General features: G+C 32.4%; 1 protein-coding gene across 1 annotated transcript; it reads left to right on the top strand.

The window, feature by feature from the left end:
- The first annotated feature begins 10,610 nt into the window (after positions 1-10,610).
- Positions 10,611-23,040, top strand: LOC127721590 (keratin-associated protein 9-1-like). The gene is made up of 5 exons (XM_052228365.1): positions 10,611-10,759; positions 15,589-15,682; positions 18,095-18,153; positions 21,364-21,460; positions 22,851-23,040. The coding sequence occupies exons 1-5, from the start codon at positions 10,706-10,708 to the stop codon at positions 22,910-22,912; spliced, it is 366 nt and encodes a 121-aa protein (XP_052084325.1). The 5' UTR covers positions 10,611-10,705; the 3' UTR covers positions 22,913-23,040.
- Positions 23,041-24,232: the final 1,192 nt, after the last annotated feature.

Raw genomic sequence — 24,232 nt, 5'->3', positions numbered from 1 at the left:
CAGTTTTGATAAGATACGCATGTTCTGGAATATCGCCACAAAATGCAGACATATACCTCAGATGCAGGCGCTGCCGGAATGTTGCTACATAGGAATGGACATTTCATCGTTGTGAAGCTGACATCATCTCTTTGGTCGTAATGTTTTGTACTTAATCGACTTGTTCCTTTGCCTTTTTGTTTTTTGCTTTGCACATACTGATTTTGTGTCATGGATGGATACCCTATATCCTTTTTTTTCTCTTAGTTGTTAATTTTGAAATATGGGTCAATATATGAGGCAGACTTAACAGTATCTGTGGTTTCCTTTATTTCAAGTTTGATGGCATAGATGTGTAGTTTCATCCATACAGCGAAACGTAAAATTCTTCCTTAGAAGGTTAGTTATGCAGTATATAATTCAAAATAAAATATTTTGTTTTCTTTGATAACCGACAGAGAAAATGTGTTACAGGTTTAATACATTTTGTTGGATTTCAATATGTTTGAAATAAAATGCACATATAACATTTGTGTAGCATTTTGGTTGCATTTGAAATACATACAGTTTCTATATGCAATTGCCTTAGTCTTCAGAAAATCTAATTCACAACATGACTTTAATTTTCAAGTTGACCTCTGTAACTTTTGCAGATTACTAGTAACTATAACAGAAAGTACATCACATTATATCATGAATTTCTGTTCCCCCTTTGTGTCGCCTTATTTGTTTTTTCTAATTGTAACATGGAACGTGTTTATGAATGAAAATACAAAATCCTTAAATCAGAAAGAGAAGTATGTGTAAGGTCAATCTTCTTAATCCAATGTTTAATTGTTCAAAGCTGTTAATTTCAATATTTCAAAACAACTACTAATTAAATATGCCTAAATATTCATTTTTTTGTGGATCTTGTTGCTAGGATTCTGTTTTCGGTGTTCGCTTAAGTTATGTGATGTTTGAACGAAAATGATCAATGTAGTCTTATTAATATTTCGTCTTATGATTAAATTCATCATAGATATCTGGCTAAAAATTTGTACGCCAAAAAAGACTACAAAAGACTGATCAGTGACGCTAGAATAAAAAAAAGTTAAAAAGGTCATATAAATTACGAAGTTGACGGGCATTAAGGAACCAACATTCCGACAGGATTTGCCAAATACAGCCAAGGTCCTGACTATTTGGCTGATGATGCCCTCGGAGAGGAGACCTCCACCAGCAGTGTCATCGACCCAGTGGTTGTAAATAAACTCATCATAGATATCAGAAAATGTTATGCTGTGAATTCTTTAATTGTCGCCAATTTCGTGGATAAACGAAAACAACGAGTGTAATAACTCGACGAAATTTTCAGTTACTTTGATACGAGCAAAATTGATATCAACGAATAAAGCGAAAGATGAAATATAGGTCTTTTTTCTTTGAAGCCATTCGACTCTTAGATATACTCTTTGAAAGAAACAGCAATTGGTCGGCGAGAAAAATAAGCATTATACACTGGTTTTCAATATGTATAAAAGTGAAAGTTGCGAAGTAACACTAAGACTTCTCACTATATTATGAAATAAAAAAGAAAATATATACACGTACTCAATATTCTGTCTTAACTGTAACAGAATAAAGATATGTTCGTTCGTAATATCAGTTGAACATGTTTACACGTCAGTATGCATGAAACTCCCGAAACCTTTTTACAGGAGAAACCTTTATCTGTTACAGACGGGGCACTTAGCGAACTTAGAAAACATGAAAATCTAAAAGAGTATTTAAAGAATTCAAAGATGAAAATGACATAAACAGATAAAATCAAACAAAAGATAAAAAATGTCAAGCACAATAAACTAATAGAAGAGCTTAAATAAAAAGGGAAAAAATACCAAAAAAACAGAAAAAAGAAAAAAGCAAGAAACGAACGTATACACAGGTGTCGTATCCCCGTAAGAGAAATCAAATTCAAATCATTCTAAATATTACCAGAAAGGAAACATATAGGCTAGGGGTACCTGATGAGGATAGGCCTAGGTATACATGACAGTAACCGAAACACCTCTTTTAGTATTAGAAACACAGACCAGATCTTGATTTCTATTCTAAATATTTACACAAAATAATTATACTACAAGCATGCAAGTGTGAATTTTCTTAAAAATATATCAACGAATAAAGCGAAAGATGAAATATAGGTCTTTTTTCTTTGAAGCCATTCGACTCTTAGATATACTCTTTGAAAGAAACAGCAATTGGTCGAGAAAATAAATGCTGAAAATGTATTCCATAACAAGAAATATTTATCATACACTGATTATACCAGCTCTAAATTACTCTAAATGTATGCACATAGAAAATGGAATTAAATCCGGAGCAATCAGTAATTACTCTCAATCTTAAGTTGAGAAGAAGAAAGCGGACATACACTTTTCAAATCTCACGTTTGATCCGACCGGGATCAAGCATCTACTTCCCGCACTCTAGGTGAGCGCGCTATCACCAACGAGGCGGTATCCTCATAGCATATGTAAAGTTTCATATAAAGTACTCTGCTAATAGAAAATACTTTAAATAATTGTTATGAGTTTGAACTTTAACAATGTGTTCATTTTTCTTTGCGTAACAATGCATAGATTTAAAAAAGATGCACTTAACTGTACGGTATATATCTTGATTTGTTGGTTTTTATGTATTTTATGTGTAATTGGTTTAATTTTAAAATTCGGAAATTAGGAATACAGGTTTTATCCCCCCACAGTTTAGTTTAAGAATATTAGCTGAGATAATAGAACAATTGTCAGACCTTTATGCAATATTTTTCGTAGCTTTAATACTATAATCTATTGGATGAATCAACTGATATATCATTCAATGAATTGCGACAATTTTTTTCTCCTTGGGTGTTCAGATCTTTATATTGTAAATAGTTAGTGTATTCATTTATATTGTTCTGTATTATATGTTGTCTTACAAACTTCATGTATTTGATAGAATGCTGTGCAAAGGCAGTAATAGCATAACTTTGGATTAGTAAAAATGAAAAAAATAGTTTGTTTAACGTTAACAGGTTATAAACAAGCAAAAATTAAAGTCTATTATATATGTCTTTAAATTGAATTAAGTCATCATCCACATTTCAAACTTATATTGACAGGTTGCACTCAGATATTAAGCTACGTTGTGCATTAATTTCAACAAGAAATTAAAACTATGAGTTCATCTTGTAATTTGTATAAATTTTCATATCAAACGTAAATTATGTCATCTGTTTCTTATCAACTCTACATACTGCTAAACTAAATGATATTGTATTACATGACCTTGCTTCGCACTGAAATAGTTTAATTTTTTACATATTTTCTCTGTTGTATAATTGTATATAAATTAATTTTGTGGTTCTCGTAAATCAATATAATTTAATTTTGTTTTCCGACGTGTTGTGTAGAGGTACTGTTATAAATACTCAGGTTTATCTATCATCAACTATTAGCCGACATCGTAATAAATATTAATATGTAATACATCAAAATTTATATCTTATTTCTACCTGCTTTAGTTTTAAGGATGTGATTTTTTTATTTCTGTCTTAATGTACTAGTTTAGATGTTCCAGAACAAGTGGAATAGATGAGTAAAACTTACATTCGCGTCATTCCTAGATAATTTGTCCACACTGAAATAGTAGCATGTGTTTTTATTTTCAAACCATCCGCTCCCACATGAATTGAAAACTTAAATTTAACCGATGGACAGTTACCAACAAAACTGAGTTGACTTCAAAAGAAACTAGTGTAAAGTAAAATCACAAAAATACTGAATTCCGAGGAAAATTCAAAAAGGAAAGTCCCCAATCAAATGGCAAAATCAAAAAAGCAAACACATCAAACGAATAGATAACAACTGTCATATTCCTGACAGGCATTTTCTTATGTAGAAAATGGTGGATTGAACCTGGTTTTATAGCTAGCTAAAAAAACTTCTCACTTGTATGACAGTCGCATCAAACCATCCGCTCCCGCATGAATTGGAAACTTAAATTTAGCCAATGGACAGTTACCAACAAAACTGTGTTAACTGCAAAAGAAACCAGTGTTTGTCAGGAAAACCGTTCACTTAATTGTTGCAACATTTATTTAAGGATGTTCGCTACTATTTAAAATAACAAGCTTTTTTAAAGACTGTTATAAATTGATATTATATAAATGAAGGAGCTAAAAAAGCAGAAAAAAATGAAGGGTCCGTGTGCTTGTTTTCGAGATATAAGCCATTAAAAATATGGCGGGAAATAATTCTCTCTTGATTTTTCATACTTTTAACATTGGCCGTTTTCTTGTTTTAAAAACTATGAAAAAATAACAAGGATTTTATAAGATTTTCATATATGGCTTTTTAAACTATATGTAATAAAATTATGAAAAGAAAAGTAAGGGTTAGTGGGCAAATTTTTTAATTGCAATACATGGATAAAACCCGAGGATTCCGAAAATCTGACAAAAATTCAAAAACAAGAGGAGCGAACAACCTTAAGTAAGTAATTGTTTTTGGAATTACTATAATAGCGATCCAATTTACATGTCTTCTATTTTTCGTGTGTAATCTTATGTCACTTGACGAGTACACGATAAGATACACGGTTTTTTACTTCAAATTTGCTTTTGAAAAACTGAACCTCAAATTGTAGTTTATTTATAGAAATCTGCTACGTAAACATGGTGAATGCTATTATTCATTTTATAATTAATTCAAATTGAAAATGTGTAAGGTGCATACGGAAAAATTATCTCACGGTTTAATAAAGAGCATTCCACAAAGCCATGATGTTATACAAAACTTTTCATTGAAAATGTTTTTGTTTGTTTGTCACAACTGTTTTAGAGAACACATTATATATGTAATAGACAAATACCTCATGGCTTGTTAAGATTCATCTATCTTTGTTTTCATCCATCATCATTCAAAACATCACCGCTGCTACATATCAATTTCAGTCAAGAAAGAGATATTCAATATCAATATTAAGCATATCTGTTTATGTTTGTATTGCTGTGAAAGAGAAATATCACATGCGTTCGCATTTTATAATTAGAAATTTTGATATTTTTTTATATATTTAAATATATAAACAGGATAAACAAAAGTGACAAATTAGATTTAAAGATGTATAGAGATTACTGATGGCACTCGATTACTCTCTCGGAAGATCGAGTACTTGATTTCATTTTCATTTTCGGATACTCGAATTAATTGTTTTGCATTCCTCCCATCAATCTTTCCCCTTGATTGTGTATCGTTAGATACTTTTCTGTAATCGTAACATGAACAGTGTTCACCGTGGCCATTGATATCAAGAACATCAGTTGATTAAAAAAATCTCGATGATGTCCTCCTTTGTGAATATACAGATTAAACAGATTTATTTTATCACTATAAAAATTATCTTTTCTCATTGGTTAAAACATAGCGAATCGTCTTTGATAAAACATAATATTCACCGCAGGAAAAAAAGCATGAGAGGTTTATATAAGACCTAAAAATAGTTTTCGTTATTTATGTAAGTTTATGACATGCACATTCTCGTTTTTCTTCTTCTTTTTTCGATGTTAATTTATTTAGTAAATTTTATTGTATATTTCAACTTATAAAAGTTAGAAACTGCCAAATCAGATAAGATTGTTAGTATAAAAACAAGGAGCAGTTAAATCTTGGGCAAATAAAAGAAAATGGAAATGAATAAAAAAAAATAATATAATAAAACTTTTGATATCACTTGGCCTCGGTGAATATCATATCTCTGAGGATGATAAATCATTGTATCAACCTCATCATCAGTCAATGACTGTATAATACTAGACGAGTTTGAATTATACTAGAGTAATACAATAGATATTCTTTAAAGAAACCCCGTCAGTGGTGGTCTGCGACTATCAATTATTGCAAAACACCTGTTTGCAATACCTACGACATCCGTTCCTTCCGAGAGAATATTTGTAACTGTTGGATCTATATAAGTTTCATTGTAAACCAACAACGGCTTCCTGTTGTAGTTACAGCTACTTTGAACTCATTGACTCTAAAATCAATATGCGTATTCCTCTTTTTATATCTTTCACCAAGACAAGTGTCGTTCCAATTTACCAAGGGTAACATAAAATTTATTCGGAAAGCATTAATTTCTAAAAGGTGCAGTAAAAGTGACCTTCAATTTTGACATTTTGACCCAAAAATAATTAGACTTCTTTCCCTTTCTTGAATTAGTGTATGTTTTTTGTAATAACGCAAAACATTAAAGATATAATCCGAAAAGCTTCTGAAAAAACGGGAGTAATAAGCATATGCAATGACAGTAAAAACAAAAATACCGAACTCCAAATCAAATGGCAAAATCAAAAGCTCAAACACATCAAACGAATGGAAAACAACTGTCATATTCATATCTAATTGTTGACAATAATAATGACACTGTGGTTAACGCAGGTGTTACTAGATCCTTGTTTTCTCTAATTATGGACACATGGTCAATTAGTATTATGCAACACGTCTACGTTTATTTCACATTTCTAAGAACTGTTACAAGCAATAAAAGTAAACCACGTGGTACCATTGAACGTTAATTATCTAATTAAAATAAAATAAGATAAATCGACTGTACGCTTTGTCACTTTATATCATCATATATATGACGAAATTTCTTATTTATTCAAATGTTCTTTAGCAAATTCTAGATATGTTTTCACATTTCTAAGAACTGTTACAAGCAATAAAAGTAAACCACGTGGTACAATTGAACGTTAATTATCTAATTAAAATTAAATAAGATAAATCGACTGTACGCTTTGTCACTTTATATCATCATATATATGACGAAGTTTCTAATTTATTCAAATGTTCTTTAGCAAATTCTAGATATTTCACTCGTTTAAGTCCTTTCTGAATATTATAACTTACAAAAAGTACACCAATAAGACACGCAAATGAATTATTTACGTCATTATGTGTTTTGCTTGATAACAATTAATATTAGCATATGTAAAATTAAAATGGGAAATATGTCAAAGAGACAACAACCCAACAAAAGAGCAGACAACAGCCGAAGGCCACAATGGGTCTTCAACGCAGAACCTCTTTATAAGCTAAAATTTAAATTTCCAAAGATAATTTCAACAACAAATTTAAGATAAAGAGTTGATTTTCCTTGGTGTCCTTTTAATAATTTTCTTGTCCTTGTTGGCGCCTAATTTTGGAATGTAGAAGAGGGGCGAAAGATACTAAAGGGTATCATAAATCGAAAATAAACTGATTACATCATTGGTTCAATGTGCGTTTTTTTTTTTGCAGTGGAACCTTCGAGTTTCAATACTTTTTCCAATAGGGTTATATATGTATCTTGTTTTACAAAATGTATCACAAATACAATATATTTATATCAAAATTTATTGTTGAAGTATAATTAGTAGTATACTTAACACGTTTCGGAGTTGTACATCCGTTATTTTTCTTTGCTTTAAAAGTCGTTTTTTAATAATACTTATATTATAGTGAACCACTGCGTCTATTATCAAAAATGAGTTGACGAAAAATCAATCTACTTCAGAAATTCTGTTTGAGTTCTCAATGCTCTTCAACTTCGTACTTTAATTGGCCGTTTTAAACTTTTTTTATTCGAGCGTCACTGATGAGTCGTTTGTAGACGAAACGCCCGTCTGTCGTACAAAATTTTAATTCTTGTGTATATGATGAGTTTATTTAAAGACGTGATATCTTACCTCTGAGGGATTTTCAAAAACAACACTTACTGATAGCATATAGTTCAATAGCATTTTTAATTGCTAATCATTAAATTACCAATGGGTCAAGAAACATACCGATAACACAGTAAAACATATAACATCTACAAAAATAAATAACAAGATAATAATATCTGACGATCTCCTGCTTGAAAGATTACTCTAAACATCGTATTTTTCGTCCCCAAGATAGTATAAAAGATCCATAAGGAAAAAAGGACAATTTGTTTTTATCAATTTATGCTTGTTCTGTCTGCTCTAAATAATATGTTTGTAATTCGTTATTTAAAGTACATTAAGGCATGAATACATATATTATGCACCTTTAAATCAGGTGCATGTTAGAGTAACAGAAAGACATAACCTAGTCTATTTGACCAACTAATCTATATCCTTGTTTCAAGGTAGCATGTCACATACATATAACATTTTCTTTATTTTAAACAGGATCCCGTTGACAAAATGTATGACACTGTGGGGACATATGTAACTATATCCACCATTACGTTAGCAGTTCATTTGAGTCATAATAACATCGTTTATTATGTATATGAATGAGTTTGTAACAAATGGAAACATCTAACAAAAGTCATGTTCTATCGTTAAGTCCTGTGTCATTATCTAGCCTTGTACAGTATTTAACCAATTTTTATCTGAAACGGTCATTTTGATCTGAACAGCTCTAAAGAGACTGAACAAAAGATTGTTAAGTAATTTTCAGTCTTTCAGTCAGTTTTCAGACTCATCCACTGCGGTAAATTCAATACTGTTCAGACTTGCAGTCAATTAAGATAATGTTGTCAGTCTATGTTCAGAATATTCGTAGTTATTATTTACCTGTCGTTGTCCCCACAGATATAGCCCCAAACAATAAAATTGAGAATGGAAATGGGGAATGTGTCAAAGAGACAACATCCCGACCATAGAGCAGACAACAACCGAAGGCCACCAATGGGTCTTCAATGCAGCGAGAAATCCCGCACCCGGAGGCGTCCTTCAACATTGTTTGTGCATATATATCACACTACATAAACTACTTAACAAATGATTTCGGTATTGACAATTCACTTGGAAACTTAACATATATCCCCACGACACTTACCAAGCAGGAAATCCTGAAATAATCATAGATCTGTTCTATGTTCCTTTTGAATTTCAACCAAAGATCATCCTGCAATGTATTGGCTATCTAAATTACATAAGTTTCCTTACAAACAATGTTATAGTTGTGGATCTTCCTATTGCTCCACGAATCCTCTTTCTGAATTATTTACATCAATTTTATATAAGCCGGGTTTCAAAGTTATTGTGAAACTACATATTCTAGAATCAAATGTGAATACTAAAAAATTCCAAAGATCTGTTATATTTAACTTCACTTTCCGCTATATGATGATGTCCTCTCACTAAATAATTCAATATTTAGTGACTATGTTGAACGCGTCTATTCCATTAAACTTGACATAAAGGATACAACAGATACAGTTAAGTCTGCCTCATATCTTGACTTATAAAGGCAACAGTAGTATACCGCTGTTCGAAACTCATAAATCGATAGAGATAAAAACAAATCTGGGTTACAAACTAAAACTGAGGGAAACGCATCAAATATAAGAGGAGAACAACGACACAACAAAAACACAACATTAAAATGTAACACACACAGAAACGAACTATAATATAACAATGGCCATTTTCCTGACTTGGTACAGGACATTTTAAGAAAATAAATGGTGGATTGAACCTGGTTTTGTGGCATGCCAAACCTCCCGCTTTTATGGCAACGTCAAACACAACACCAAAACGACAACATCACATGACTTACACCTAGAAAATGACTATGATGGTCGGTTGAGAACAAAACTTGACGACAAAAGAGATGATTTCAGCCCCCCCATTGTGAACTTTCCATTTATATGTATAAACATTCCAGCAGGGCCTGCATATAGAGTATATGTCTCCCAGTTGATACGATATTTCAGGGCTTGCGTTCCCTATTATGATTTCCTTGATAGAGGGTTGCTGCTCATAAGGAAGCTTTTAAACCATATTTCCTCGCAAATTTTATGAACGCCATCACGGGCTGGTTGACCGTTATGGAATATCCGTTTCACAGATGACGACGGATATTGTCCAATTGTCGTGTTGCTCAATCTTTAAATTTCTATGTTGTGTTTTGTAAATTGTTTATCTTCTGGTCGTATTTTCGTTTTTCGCCATTGCGTTTTCATTTTATTTTGACTTATGAGTTTCAATGTCCCTATGGTATCTTTTTCCATTCTTTTCATGACCGATTGTGTTCTACCTTTTTACAATTCAAGACGGCGGAATACACTTAGTCTACTTTAAATATAATATAATATGAACCCCACCTTTAGAGCAGAAATCTTTCAATTTTAGGTTTCACAGGTTATAATATGTTGGGTAAACAGCATTAACGATTACAGAATTTGAACTCTACCAAAACACGTTTGACAGATTTTTGTGGCAAACATATCATGCAATTTCAGGACAAGAAAAAATAAACAATTAATGTAACAGGTCAGCAACCGACCTTCAAAGACTTGTTGCAATGGTTATGTAACATAAAGAGTGTGGCACTCTATCTACACAAAGAATCGAATTCTATGATATTCCGACTTGACAGTGCATTTAAACACACCCAACCCCACTGTCTGACAATGTTCAAAATCTAATTATGGAAAGGTTTGTCTCTAATATCCAACTTTTCCTCTTGCCTGTAAGCACATCATCCATCATATTTTAATAATTACTAAAACAATGGTTACCTGGTGTCAGTTTGCATTCGTGTGTTGTGTGCAATATTTTACATGAACTATGGATGACGAATTTTGCTATATAAGTATGTTCACACTTGAATATTTTTCATCATAGCAAGTATTAAGTATAAGACGTTGTTTAAATATCATTCATTCTCGTTAACCTGATCCAATGAGAATGTGGATAGCTGGGATTTTGATACTTTGTGTTATTCATTGTGCACACGTAAGCTTTGTTAATTACTAACATGGTTTTGGAAACGAGGATTCCTGTTATTATTCAAAAGTTGAACTAGAATAATGTATACAAACCAAGAACTTACATATTAAGTATTAAAATGAACGGTTCTTCTTTTTAGTATTTTATTAATTAATTATAGTTTGTATCTTCTGATCATTATTTGTTACAATATAAAGGGTCTGTATTTTCAATAAACGTGTTAGAAAAGTCAATACGATTTCTGGCGCTGATGTTAACTACGAGCTATAGAGGGACTATCTCAAAAAGCACAGATAATCATTTGCTATAGTTACCTGTATATATGTGTGTGACATTGCCGAGATGATTTTGAACAATAAAAGAAACCAATATATGCTATAATACGCTGAACAGGATCCAGCATAAAATTATATCGTTATTTATATATATTTCTATTTTTCTTATCTTAATCATAAAACTGCCTTGATTCATAGTAGTGATCGATTAAGACAAAGATCGTTGTTCTCCCTTTTCTAACAATTTGATTACAAAACGATTTTGAACGGCTACAAGAAAAAATCCGCAAAAAGATCAAAATAAATCTATAAAAAATACTGCAATTAAATCACATCCGAATCCGATTTTTTACTTGAAGGTTTAAATAAAGCTTTGTTCAAAATTATCGTTAATTTGAAATTTATCTATAACGTGTTTTCTCATGTCGGACATTAAAGAGCTTTCTTTGCATTATGTACATTGTTGAAGGTCGTACGGTGACCTATAGTTGCGAACAACTACGCCATTTGATATCTGGTGGATAGTTGTCTCAGTGGCAATCAAACCCCATCTTCTGATTTTATATCAAGCGTACGAAATGTTTCTAGAATAGAGAAAAGAGCAGCTTTAAATTCTCATAAAAGCTAACTAGAGTATTTGTGTAGTTGGCAATTAAAAGAACAATTTTATACAACAAATAATAGGTACGGCAATTCGTGCAGTCCCTTCACCGGAAATCTGTGACATACTTATGTTCAAAATAATGAATCAAATAATTTCTGCATTTCAACATAAAGACAAAATATTCTATCATGGCAGATATAGGGACGATGGATTCATAATATATGATTGAACATCAGATGAAATTACAGAGTTTTTTCGTCTTGCAAATAATTGTAACCCTTTATTAAAGTTCACCTATGAAATCTAAAACGATAAAATGTCGTTCTTAGATGTTTATGTAATTAAAGGTCAAAGATTTACAACACATGGCATTCTTGACCTTGAAATACATTTTAAAGAAACAAATTCTTGTCTGTATCTGCATAGAAATAGCTGTCACTCACAGCGTGTATTCAGAGGATTTATTAAAGGTGAAGCAATACGGCTGATTAGAAACACAAGTGATCATAACAAATCAATAAACAATCTAACTAATTTCAAAGTGAAATTATTAGATAGGGGTTATGATAACGTCGAAATAGATGAAAGTATTACTGATGCTTTATCAATTGACCGTACTGAATTATTACAACAAAATAAATCGAAAGAAACAGAAAATATTCCGTTAGTTTAAATAACTAAATATAACCCATATATACGTAAAATAAAAAAAAACGAATCATGAAACACTGGCATTTATTGCAGTTTGACGAAGATTGTGTACGAATATTCAATGATGCACAATAGTTGCGTATAGCAAACATAAAAGTGTAGGAAATACGCGTTGCAGACCAAAGTTAAAGACTTTGACATAAAACTGACAGTTGGACCCCTGATGATGGCAGATCTGTCATAATATCTAGATCTATTGACGAAGAATTAAAATATGAATATATCAATATATACATGAATAATTTTCATATTTTATTAAATTATATTAAAATAATTCATCTTAACATGACCATTCCAATTTTTCTTTAAATTCTCATAAAAAGCTAACTAGAGTATTTGTGTAGTTGGCAATTAAAAAAAAACAATTCTATACATGAAATACAAGATTTTTTATTCTCTTTCTTTGGTCGGTCATTTTAATAAATTCACAAATCTTAGATATTATTCATTTATATTCCTATAAAATAGAAGTTATTTGCATTCCCTCAATAACTTTTTCCATGAAACCCGATATATTTGTCATACAGAAAAACAAAACTATTTTGGAATTGTACATTGTGTAAAAGACGGAAATTTTACACTTTTTAAATGAATAGTAAGCAGTTTTAAATATTTATGAAAGCGATAAGCGATAAATTTCTCTCCTCGTCTTTATCATTCAATATAAATTTTGAATCATGTCTAATTTAAGAAACTTCATCATCGGTCGTCTATATTGATGAAAAAATTAAATGTGTATTTTTCCTTTTTTTCAAATCATTAATATGCATTTTGCCGCTCTTGTAAAACAAACACTAGAAACTCTATTGCAAATGCTCAGAACATGTCGACCAAGAAAACACGCATTTCTGTGGGAAGACCACACAATTTTTTGCCAATTAATTGTCTCCTGATAGTGTTTTTGAGGCTTCGTAGTTACCCATGTTATTATCTTTTATGTTTACTTTTTGACGTTTCATCTCATACTGTTTGTACACATATAGCCCTTATACCGATTTTATGGAAACTTTATTCTCCAAATATAGTCCGCCCTGGTCGTGAACAATGGTTTCAATCACATAGAAACTGGCCGAAGCTTCCAATTGCTTTACCAGCTACTGATGATTCCATGTGATATACAAACCTAAAAGTGAACCACAGGAGCTATTTTACTCGGGACATCCCAATATTCACTGCATCTATACTTGTTACCAAGAATTGGGACTAATTAGGAATTGGATTTTCCTCCAAACTGTTTAATTTTATGTGATATTTATGCAAACCGTCCAGTGTCGAAATTATGTTGAACAAACCATAAGACATTTAAAAACATTACGAATTTCGAAACTGTGGACCAAAAATTGAATCAAATTGTTGAATTGTGTCCTGGACGTTTGGGGGATTTGTCAATTTAACATATACTACTCGTAAATCTTATATCGATATTGTTATTTAACACCAGTGCAGTATTTAAATCCCTTTCCTTAGGCAAAAAACATAAATTTATTTGTTTAAGGTTACATCTATAAATAGAAAAAATAGGGTAGGTAGGTCGGTATTTCAATTTTATTTTATTTATCATTTTATTTTTTGCAACATGATTTTGAATCGTGCGGTCCGGTCCGTCTTACCGTGGTCCGGGTTGTCCATGGGCCGAGTTTCCCGTATTCTTAATGATTGGATTATTACCCTTGATTTGACAAAAATGGCGGCAAAGTGTTTATTTCATCACACGATTCGAGAGTTTCCTGAAAACAGCTGTCATATTCACGATTTTGAACATTTAGATGTATCAGGCAATTGATTTATTTTATTTGCAACTCTAACTTCGCTTTTGACACGAGTTCAGTTAATTTTTCACTTGACAACGGAAATAAAATAATGTAGGGTTAATACTCAAAAGTAGGGTAACCGTAAACAGATATATAGATATTTTTTTTGCCTCTTACGTTCGTACGTCTATTAGCACATTAAGGAGCGCAAATATGTACTTGTATGAATTCCAAAATTATAAATTCAAACGTGGTATTCTGTTATAAAATCATGAGTTCCATTTTTATTTAAAAGTATATGATGATTTGAGAACACCTACTCTGTCTTATGTAGACAAATCACACATTTGGCTAAATCCAATTTAAATGATAAACGTGGTAAGTTTTCAGTTGAAAATAATTGTTTCTGTAAATTTTAAGGTATAGAAAAACGAGTGAAGTCTTTAGAAGGATCGAATTACAATCTCTCACGAAGTATATTAAAAAGGGGTAGGGGGTATAATAAGCGCCATTATTATTGCTTAACATTACTAGTATGTTAATTTCTTTGGTAAAAGGGTAATACAATCTGTACATTTTAGCGCAAAACTTCACTCATTTCAAATTTTTGAAATTGACATATTAGCCAAAAAAAGGGTCATTTTACATATAATTTTTTTAAACAATTTGATATGAGCAAATGCCTTACCCAAAGCGATATTTCACACACATTAACATATTTATAAAGTATATTTGGCAGTAAAACATATTGTTGTGTAATGCATTGTCTCAACACTGAGCGTTAATAGGAAGATCTCAAAACGAGGTTATTTCGGCAGTTTTGCACAAAATTAAAGAAGTTTGTTGAAGACTAAATGCTAGTATGCAAGTCAAAATAAAAAACTCTACAAACTAATATCTGTCAGACAAATGTATAATGTACATTGATTGATTGATTGATAGGAGTTTAACGCTACTTTCAGCCACTTGCAGGGTTCGAACTCACAACATCAATGTTGACAGGTTAGTGATACAGTAGTTATACTACTAAGTTTACTCGGCCACCGAGGCCCCTCTAATGAACAACTGAAGGATGTTATTTGATAGAATCATAATAATAATAATTTATTTTTCCAAAAACGAATACAGCTAATAGGATATATACACATAATGATAATAATTTTATATGCACCAATAATAAGAAATTTTACAAAATATTCTTGAGATACAAAATATATAAATATAACGGTGTACATGAAATAAAATGTAATACATAATACAAAATACGAGATACGTTCAAGAAGCAAAACAGATTGGCCTAATATTTTGTTATTTGGACGAATGTTTTGCCCCAATCGTAACTTCTATTTAATAATGAGTAAAGTATTTTCGTATTAATCAATGAAAAATCAAATTTAACAATGGTTTCTTTCTTTGAAATACAATCACTTTTTTTTATTGTTAAAAGTGTACTGTTGTATTATATCTTTTATATCTCCGATTCTATGTTTACAGGCACAAGAACCCAGACATGGGGTTTGTCCGACAAACTCTTGTAATCGTATTGGTGTAAAATCTAATTGCCAAGTTGACTCAGATTGTAAAAAAAGTAATTATACATATATTTAGATTGCAGGTACTTCCAGCAAAAATTACTTTCTCTAAAACAAACAAACAACATTAAGATCCCTACATCACCAACCATGATGGAAAAAACCACACATACAAAAGTACAGATGTAGCTATAGTCGTCTTTAAAAATACATGTTAAGGTCACAAATCCAAGTACAAAGAGACAACCCGTACTGTAGATTCAATACTGTAAACCAACTAATTTTCGCGAGCGATTAATTTTCGCGACTTTCGCGAGTAGAAAAATAACGCGAATATAAATCGTCGCGAATATGTAAAACTTGGATTTTTCCATATTTAATTACATCAAGTAAATTTGAGAATCGCGAAATTAAGTCGCCGCGAAATGGACTAGAAAGGGCTTATCGCGAAATATAGTATATAGTTGGTTTACAGTATTATTCGTGTGATACAAACTTTCTTATATTTCGTTTGTATTATCTAACCATAGATTTAGATATTCATTGACAAACAAATTTGACATAAGATTATATATAAATAAGACGTTACCAAATCCACGAAATCAAATATCTACGAAAATTAAATTTTTCGTCGATCAACGAAAGAAAATAAATCGACAGTTTGTCAATTACAGTAGCACAAAAAAACATGACAAAACAAATAGCAGAATGGTTGAAGTCATAATGCCAGCGAAACATGTCTGGTGTAATTTGAGACATGTCACAATTAATAAAATAAAAAACATATAAGATGTGTAATAATGATTTGAATCGCTATTTACTCATATTTCATTCTTTTTAAAGAATATAAACTTTTCTCAAAGAATAAAAACATGTTTTTTCTAGATGTTATTTTTAATAAAGATACAAGATAGAAACATTCAAACTCACAAGAAGAAAATAAACTGACAACTCCATGGCAAAAACCGAAAAAGACAAAGGATAAACAACATAATACAAAACACAACATAGAAAACTAAAGACTGAGCAACACGAACCCCACCAAACACTGGAGGTGATCTCTGGTGCTCCGGAAGGGCATATCCTGCTCCACATATGACACCCGTCGTGTTGCTCATGTAAGTACAAACCCGGTGATAAGTCGGTAGGTCCCATTTAGGGAAAGGAGGACGGGATTGTGGTTACGACAATTGGAACATATCCGTCGTCATCTGTGAAACAGATATTCCATAATGGTCAACCAACTCGTGATGGCGTCCATAACAGTGTCGAAGGGATGATTTCACCTTCACCACTTGGATTTCTTGGTTTTATAGCTTCCGTGTGAGCAGCAACCCTCTATCAAGGAAATCATGATAGGAAATGGAAGCCCTGGAATATCGTATCAACTCTGAGGTACATTCTCCATATACAGCCGCTGCTGGAATGTTGCCGTAAAGAACTGACCCCCATTTTCAAATTTTAGATGTAAGTCAAGATATGGGGCAGACTTAACTGTATCTTTTGTATCCTTTATTTCAAGTTCGATGGGATAGATGCGTTCAACATAGTCACCAACTTTTGAATTATTTATTTATATAAATCGGTGCACAGACACGCTTAATATCATTTCAAAAGACTGGAATGGAAAGTTAGTAAGTCAGCTGCATAGTTTACACATACAACCAATGGAAATAAATTTATTTAATCCATATAATTTTTAACACAAACATTTTTTTTACTTAAAATATCACCGTTGATTGAACTCGAAGATTCGATCGATTGATTGTTGTTTGCTTAACTTCCAATGGGTAATATTTCATGAATGTTCAATACAAGAACAAGTAAACACTCAATACAATAGGTAGGTTCTTCCAGGTAGGGGTCATCCAGGATGAATGACGGGATATTTGACTTCCACATGAAAATGAGGCTTTGAATGATATGGACAGACATTTTGCCTTCAACAGACCATCTACGAACTCCTCACAGTTTTTTGGAATAGTTCTGTAACTTTCAATAAATACGACACTCGAGCCAAACGGATACTTTACTGGAATATCTTAAACAGGACAACGTTGTTTATATTTTTCTTTTCGCATTTTTCTAGTAGCTTGTCTAAACACTTTTCAAATGACCCATTTGAAATAACTACAAATAGATTAAAAGACTGAACACGAATGGAAGTTTTTAGTTTAACCATTTTAGATCAAAATATCTGTTTATTATAAACCTGTGTTAAGTAGGGATAAGTTCAATGAAATCAGAAAAGAATTTAATTAGTGCTTTTCGTTTAAAACCAGTAATTATTGGGTAAATAACAAATATTCATTTGACGCTTCCCAGTACATGCAGTTTTGGTGTTCACTTAAATCGGTATGGAAATAAAGCGATTTGAAATAGATACTTAGCATGCCATTGTTAATTACTTTTTATACTATTTTATTCATTTAAAAAACTCTGTTTTATATGTTTTTATTTTATTTAAGGAAACCAAAAATGTTGTAGGAACCAACGTGGAAAACTAGCGTGTACTAATCCTATAACGGTATGTTCATGTCTTCAAACAATGTGAATACTGGCGTGAACTAATCCTATAAAGGTATGTTCATGTCTCCAAACAATGTGGAGTACTGGCGTGTACTAATCCTATAGAGGTATGTTCTTGCCTTCAAACAATGTGGAGTACTGGCGTGTACTAATCCTAAAGAGGTATGTTCATGTCTCCAAACAATGTGGAGTACTGGCGTGTACTAATCCTATAGAGGTATGTTCATGTCTCCAAACAATGTGGAGTACTGGCGTGTACTTATCCTATAGAGGTATGTTCTTGCCTTCAAACAATGTGGAGTACTGGCGTGTACTTATCCTATAGAGGTATGTTCTTGCCTTCAAACAATGTGGAGTACTGGCGTGTACTAACCCTATAGAGGTATATTCATGTCTCCAAACAATGTGGAGATCTGGCGTGTACTAATCCTATAGAGGAATGTTCATGTCTTCAAACAATGTGGAGTACTGGCGTGTACTAATCCTATAAAGGTATGTTCATGTCTCCGAACAATGTGGAGTACTGGCGTGTACTAATCCTATAACGGTATGTTCTGGTCTTCAAACAATGTGGAGTACTGGCGTGTACTAATCCTATAACGGTATGTTCTGGTCTTCAAACAATGTGGAGTACTGGCGTGTACTAATCCTATAGAGGTATGTTCTTGTCTTTAAACAATGTGGAGTACTGGCGTGTACTTATCCTATAGAGGTATGTTCTTGTCTTCAAACAATGTGGAGTACTGGCGTGTACTAATCCTATAGAGGTATGTTCATGTCTTCAAACAATGTGGAGTACTGGCGTGTACTTATCCTATAGAGGTATGTTCATATATTCAAACAATGTGGAGTACTGGCGTGTTCTAATCCTATAAAGGTATGTTCATGTCTTGAAACAATGTGGAGTACTGGCGTGTACTAATCCTATAGAGGTATGTTCTTGTCTTTAAACAATGTGGAGTACTGGCGTGTACTTATCCTATAGAGGTATGTTCATGTATTCAAACAATTTGGAGAACTGGCGTGTTCTAATCCTATAAAGGTATGTTCATGTCTTGAAACAATGTGGAGTACTGGCGTGTACTAATCCTATAACGGTATGTTCATGTCTTCAAACAATGTGGAGTACTGGCGTGTACTAATCCTATAGAGGTATGTTCATGTCTCCAAACAATGTTGAGTACTGGCGTGTACTAATCCTATAAAGATATGTTTATGTCTTAAAACAATGTTGAGTACTGGCGTGTACTAATCCTATAAAGATATGTTTACGTCTTAAAACAATGTTGAGTACTGGCGTGTACTAGTCCTATACAGATATGATCATGTCTCCGAACAATGTGGAGTACTGGCGTGTATTAATCCTATAGAGGTATGTTCTTGTCTTCAAACAATGTGGAGTACTGGCATGTAGTAATCCTATAGAGGTATGTTCTTGTCTTCAAACAATGTGGAGTACTGGCATGTAGTAATCCTATAAAGGTATGTTCATGTCTTCAAACAATGTGGAGTACTAGCGTGTACTTATCCTATAACGGTATGTTCTTGTCTTCAAACAATGTGGAGTACTGGCGTGTACTAATCCTATAACGGTACGTTCGTGTCTTCAAACAATGTGGAGTACTAGCGTGTACTAACCCTATAGAGGTATGTTCAAGTCTTCAAACAATGTGGAGTACTGGCGTGTACTAACCCTATAGAGGTATGTTCATGTCTTCAAACAATGTGGAGTACTAGCGTGTACTAACCCTATAGAGGTATGTTCATGTCTTCAAACAATGTGGAGTACTGGCGTGTACTAATCCTATAGAGGTATGTTCATGTCTTCAAACAATGTGGAGTACTGGCGTGTACTAATCCTATAAAGGTATGTTCATGTCTTCAAACAATGTGGAGTACTGGCGTGTACTTATCCTATAGAGGTATGTTCATGTCATAAAACAATGTGGATTACTGGTGTGTACTTATCCTATAGAGGTATGTTTATGTCTTCAAACAATGTGTAGTACTGGAATGTACTAATCCTATGAAGGGGTGTTCATGTCTTCAAACAATGTGGAGTAATAGCGTGTACTTATCCTATAAAGATATGTTCATGTTTCCAAACAATGTGGAGTACTGGCGTGTATTAATCCTATAGAGGAATGTTCATGTATTCAAACAATGTGTAGTACTGGCGTGTACTAATCCTATAGAGGTATGTTCATGTCTCCAAACAATGTGGAGTACTGGCGTGTACTAATCCTATAGAGGTATGTTCTTGTCTTCAAACAATGTGGAGTACTGGCGTGTACTAATCCTATAGAGGTATGTTCTTGTCTTCAAACAATGATGAGTACTGGCGTGTACTAATCCTATAGAGGTGTGTTCATGTCTTCAAACAATGTGGAGTACTGGCGTGTACTTATCCTATAGAGATATCTTCATGTCTTCAAACAATGTGGAGTACTGGCGTGTATTAATCCTATAGAGGTATGTTCGTGTCTTCAAACAATGAAAACTGTTTTGAAATATCAGTGAATAAATATAAACGTATCGCACTTATTTCATTTGTATTTAAACGTTCGGTTAACAAGGTATAACTCCATAAATGTTTTTAACATGTACAGAGAAGGAAATTAAATTTGTAACCATAAAGTAAAATACTAAAATTAAAATACAATTTACTGATTGGAGTGTAATTAACATTCGGTATTTGGTATTTTAAAATATTATTTAGTTGAACGTCGTATCTGATTGTTCGTTGAAGGCAATGACTATTCATTTTTCTTTGACATTATAATGTTGTAATTCTCTTTGACTCTTGTAAATCTTATGTATTTACACCTTTTATTGAAAACGCAAAAAAGTCAGATTCAATATGTAAGATGTATTAATTGATGTGTTCATTTATTTTTTTACTTTGAGGAAAAATCAAGAAACTAATAAAACACCATACCAAAAAGAAACAAGACTAATGTTAGTCCTCAAATGTCTACATCTAAGTATAAGCAAAAATAATTCCACCAACGGTTGAAATGTTGAAATGAAATGGTCAGGAGGAGACAAAAATTCAGGATTAAAAAGTGACATCTACAGGATTACTCCTGAAAAATCCTTATGGTGATTACATATACTTATTTTTGGGTTAGACAAGAAAAAAATGAGAACCTTGATGTAAATAAACATTTCTGTAATACAATTGTATGTGTTTTCACATTGTAAATAGGGGGATCGTGGTGGATGTCCACTGTGTGGAAATGGAGAATGCCCACTGTGCATCCAATACCAGCAGCTATGTAACGCAGATAAAGATTGTAACCCAGGTCAGTGCATTGATTCAAAAATCCAAAAAATCCGTTATAGTGAACAACAATAGTTTGATTGATTCTTCAAAATTGCTCAAGTGGTCTCTTGTGCTCGGCTTCAGTTCTTTTAAAAACAAGCAACTAATTAGTCAGCGAAAATGATGTGGGATATATTTCTGTTTAAGGCAATAGACTATTTTCATATTACCGACTTTTGATTCCGGATTATATAATTTGTCGACTGGTTACCTTGGACATCATGGTACTCGGTCAAGTAAGAGCAACCAAAATAAGTAAAATCAAACATATAATCGGTGTTATTTGAGGGGAAAGTTTATTGTTTTCCGATGATTTTGTAGTGAAAAAAAATGTTGAGCAGGTAATTTTCCCCCAAAATTGTACCGATTGAACGCTTGGTTTTACTTCTTTAGCATGCTCTTACCTGACTTGGTACCATGATGTCCAAGGTAACATGTTTAGATATTATCTGCTTACTGAGAAATGTGTTTAGAAATTAAACACAATCCTAAACACGTTTAGATCTAAACATGTAATACAAGTGTTTAAATTCTAAGCACGACTTTTACAGTGTAACTCTATAAGTCGAATAAACTCGTCATAGATACCAGGATTAAAATTTTGTACGCCAAACGCACGTTTCGTCTGCAGAAGACTCTTCAGTGACGCTCGAAAAAAAGCCAAAGAAAAACAAATAGAGTACGAAGTGTGACTTAACTTTTTTCCTACATTGTCATACCGATTTTCATACAAGTAATCTTGTCCTGGCAATTTTTATCAACTGATGTAAACATACATTTCCCATTTGTTGTGTGATACCATCATGATGAACACATAATTTAGATGTTTTATCCTAAGTAACAGAACTTTAAGTTCGAACGTAATATTACGATATATAACATTTATACTATACAATGATGTAACCGTGATTTTAATACCTGTAACCAATTATTATTTACTAGTTTTCTTATTTTATTCATAGTAAAACAACGGGAATATCTAGTTCTTTTACAAGTATAATTTGTGTATCGTTAACCAGTGTCATTACTTAATGTAAAGCTATTTCAGTAATGGACCAATCAAACATGTTAAATGATTCCTTGTTAAGTACTGTAAGTTCTAGGTGCTCCTACTATAATATCAATTGTTTATAGATAATTCATTACGATTTCAGAAAATGCTACATACAAATAATGCTATTTACATTTAAAATGGTCGTTTGTTTGTTTGTTTTTTATTTTGCGAAAATCTATTCCGTTGCAATTTTCGTCAAAAAATAAATAGATTTCAGAATTTGCACAGCATTGTACAGTGGAAGACGTTTTGACACACCAAAGTCTAACTGTTACTTTCTCATAGTTCAATACAATTACTATGGATATACTTTCAGGTGAGCTGTGTTGCTACAACAATTCCTGTGGTACATCTTGTGAAACAAAACAGGCTCGATGAAATCATTCTTTACTGTATCCGAAGAACCCATGTAAAACATCAAGTTATGATGAGCTTAAATTTCATTTATTTAATTGTGACATAACTAATTGGGTCAATTACAAAAATAAAGAATGAATTAAGCAGAATATGTATTTTATTAATTGCTACTTTACAATCCTTGGATATAGTAGCAATACTACGGAACGTCGTCAAGGTACCTAATGCTAAGTTAAATAACGTCACAATTTTTGCGACCACTCGGACCATTTTCAATGACTTTCATTTAATCAAGCGCGGTATGTAGGAATCGATCACTTAAAGGACAGTAACCAAACAATTCCGTTTACTCGTAGTATGCCTCTTGTGTTGTGTGAATACGGTAAAATTTGCTTGAGGTGTATGTTCGCAACACTTTTACAGATTTTTAGCTTGACTCGGGAATATCTATTTCTTGGTATATTGCCTATTTATGAACACTGTGTCGTTGGGTTGTTGTCATATTGACGTTTACCCGAGATCTCTGTTATTCATACATGGTACTGAGAGAAGAATTGACGAAAGACCATCTTTTTTTTAATTTAAGTCTGGAAGATATTAGAGGAGGAGAGTATAGCCAGTATTTAATATACAAAAGTATCATAAATATGTATTCACATCTCAATCAGTAACGACCGAAGATACTTTTATAGAAAAGGGGTCTGGCGAAATAAAAAAAGACATATTCAGTAATTGTACTTGGTGTATGCTTTTTTTGTAAAATTTGCGACTAGAAAGTGGGAGAATACTCAAACTCCGAAACAGTGGTGACGTTGCTTCGCTAAACTATCAAAGTCAACGCTAGTGTAGCAAGGAAGACGCTACCACTGTTTGGGAGTTTGGGAGAATGCTGTGTTGAACACCATTTTAAGACTGGAACAGAAGCGACACCATGCGTTGAAATAAAAAAATAAACATAGAATTAGGCCGTTAGTTTTCTCGTTTGAATTGTTTTACTTGTTACATGTCGGGGTGTTTTATAGCTGACTATACGGTATGGGTTTTTTCTCATTGATGAAGGCCGTACGGTGACCTATAATTGCTTTTATCTTTGTCAATTGAACTCTGCTGAATAGTTGTCTCATTGGCAAACATACCACATCTCCTTACTTTTATATAGATATATACTATAATATTATTATTTTGTATATTCTCTTACTACTTAACTTTGATTTGTTAACAGAGAGTCACATGTTAAACTGTACTCCAAACTGGAGATAGAAAATTGATATTGCACAGTTATTTTTAAATAGCAAACTTTAAAAAGATAACAATCTAATAACCCCAATTATTTGTGACGCA

The sequence above is a fragment of the Mytilus californianus genome, unplaced genomic scaffold (assembly GCF_021869535.1).
Source record: "Mytilus californianus isolate M0D057914Y unplaced genomic scaffold, xbMytCali1.0.p SCAF_12, whole genome shotgun sequence".
Lineage (NCBI taxonomy): Eukaryota > Metazoa > Mollusca > Bivalvia > Mytilida > Mytilidae > Mytilus > Mytilus californianus.
This window is presented reverse-complemented; position numbering and strand designations above follow the sequence as displayed.